The 937-nt window shown below is 45.5% G+C and overlaps 1 protein-coding gene across 1 annotated transcript; it reads right to left on the bottom strand.

Moving 5' to 3' along the window:
- Positions 1–937, bottom strand: LOC112840686 (olfactory receptor 51A7-like). The gene is given in 2 exon segments (XM_025894075.2): positions 1–165; positions 167–937. Coding segments are annotated over 2 exon segments (936 nt in total).

The raw sequence follows: 937 nt of genomic DNA, 5'->3' as shown, positions 1-937 counted from the left end.
TCATTTTAGATATAATATTCCCCAAACCTTCTCATGAATTTGCCGTGTCTTTACACAGTATACAATGGGGTTCATCAGAGGTGGTACTAGCACGAAAATGTCAGCAATGAGGATCATGACCACTGGGGACTTGTGCTTGCCAAAACGGTGCATAGAGGCCAAAGACAATGATGGGCACATAGAAGATGAGCACAGCACAGATGTGGGAGACAAAGGTGTTGAGGGCCTTGAGCTGCTCCTTATGGGATCCAATGCCCAACACAGTCTTCAGGATGAATATGTAGGACACAGCAATGAACACACTGTCTGACATCATACAGAGGGCAACGAAGAAACCATAGAAAAAGTTGACCATGTTGTTGGAGCACGCCAGCTTCATGACATCCTGGTGCAGACAATAAGAATGAGAAAGAAGGCTTTTCCTACAATACGTCAATTTTTTGAGAGTGAAAGGAAATGGGAGCACTAAAAGCATGCTTTTAATGTGAAACACCAGTCCCATTTTGGCAACTCTGGCATTGGTGAGGATAGAGCTATAGCTCAGAGGGTTGCATATGGCCAAAAAACAGTCAAAAGACATGACCAGGAGCACTGAAGACTCCATATCTGTGAATCCATGGATAAAGAATTCTTGAGCGAAACAGGCATTTGGAGAAAGTCCTGTAGCATTGAAAACAAAGATCCTCAGCATAGTAGGGAGGGATGAGAGGGAAAGGCCCAGGTCAGAGACAGCCAGCATGGAGAGGAAATAGTACATGGGGGCATGGAGTGAGGGCTCTGTCCTGATGACAAAGAAGATGGTGCAATGGACAAGGATGGCCACCAGGTACGTGAGGCAGATGGGGATAGAGATCCAAACATGAACATGCTCCAGTCCTGGGATTCCAATCAGGAAGAAGGTGGTGATCTCAATTTTAGAGGAATTGAGAGTGTGCAT

Source organism: Callorhinus ursinus, unplaced genomic scaffold, assembly GCF_003265705.2.
Source record: "Callorhinus ursinus isolate GAN/ISIS: 27379988/994484 unplaced genomic scaffold, GSC_fseal_2.0 scaffold35, whole genome shotgun sequence".
Classification (NCBI taxonomy): domain Eukaryota; kingdom Metazoa; phylum Chordata; class Mammalia; order Carnivora; family Otariidae; genus Callorhinus; species Callorhinus ursinus.
This window is presented reverse-complemented; position numbering and strand designations above follow the sequence as displayed.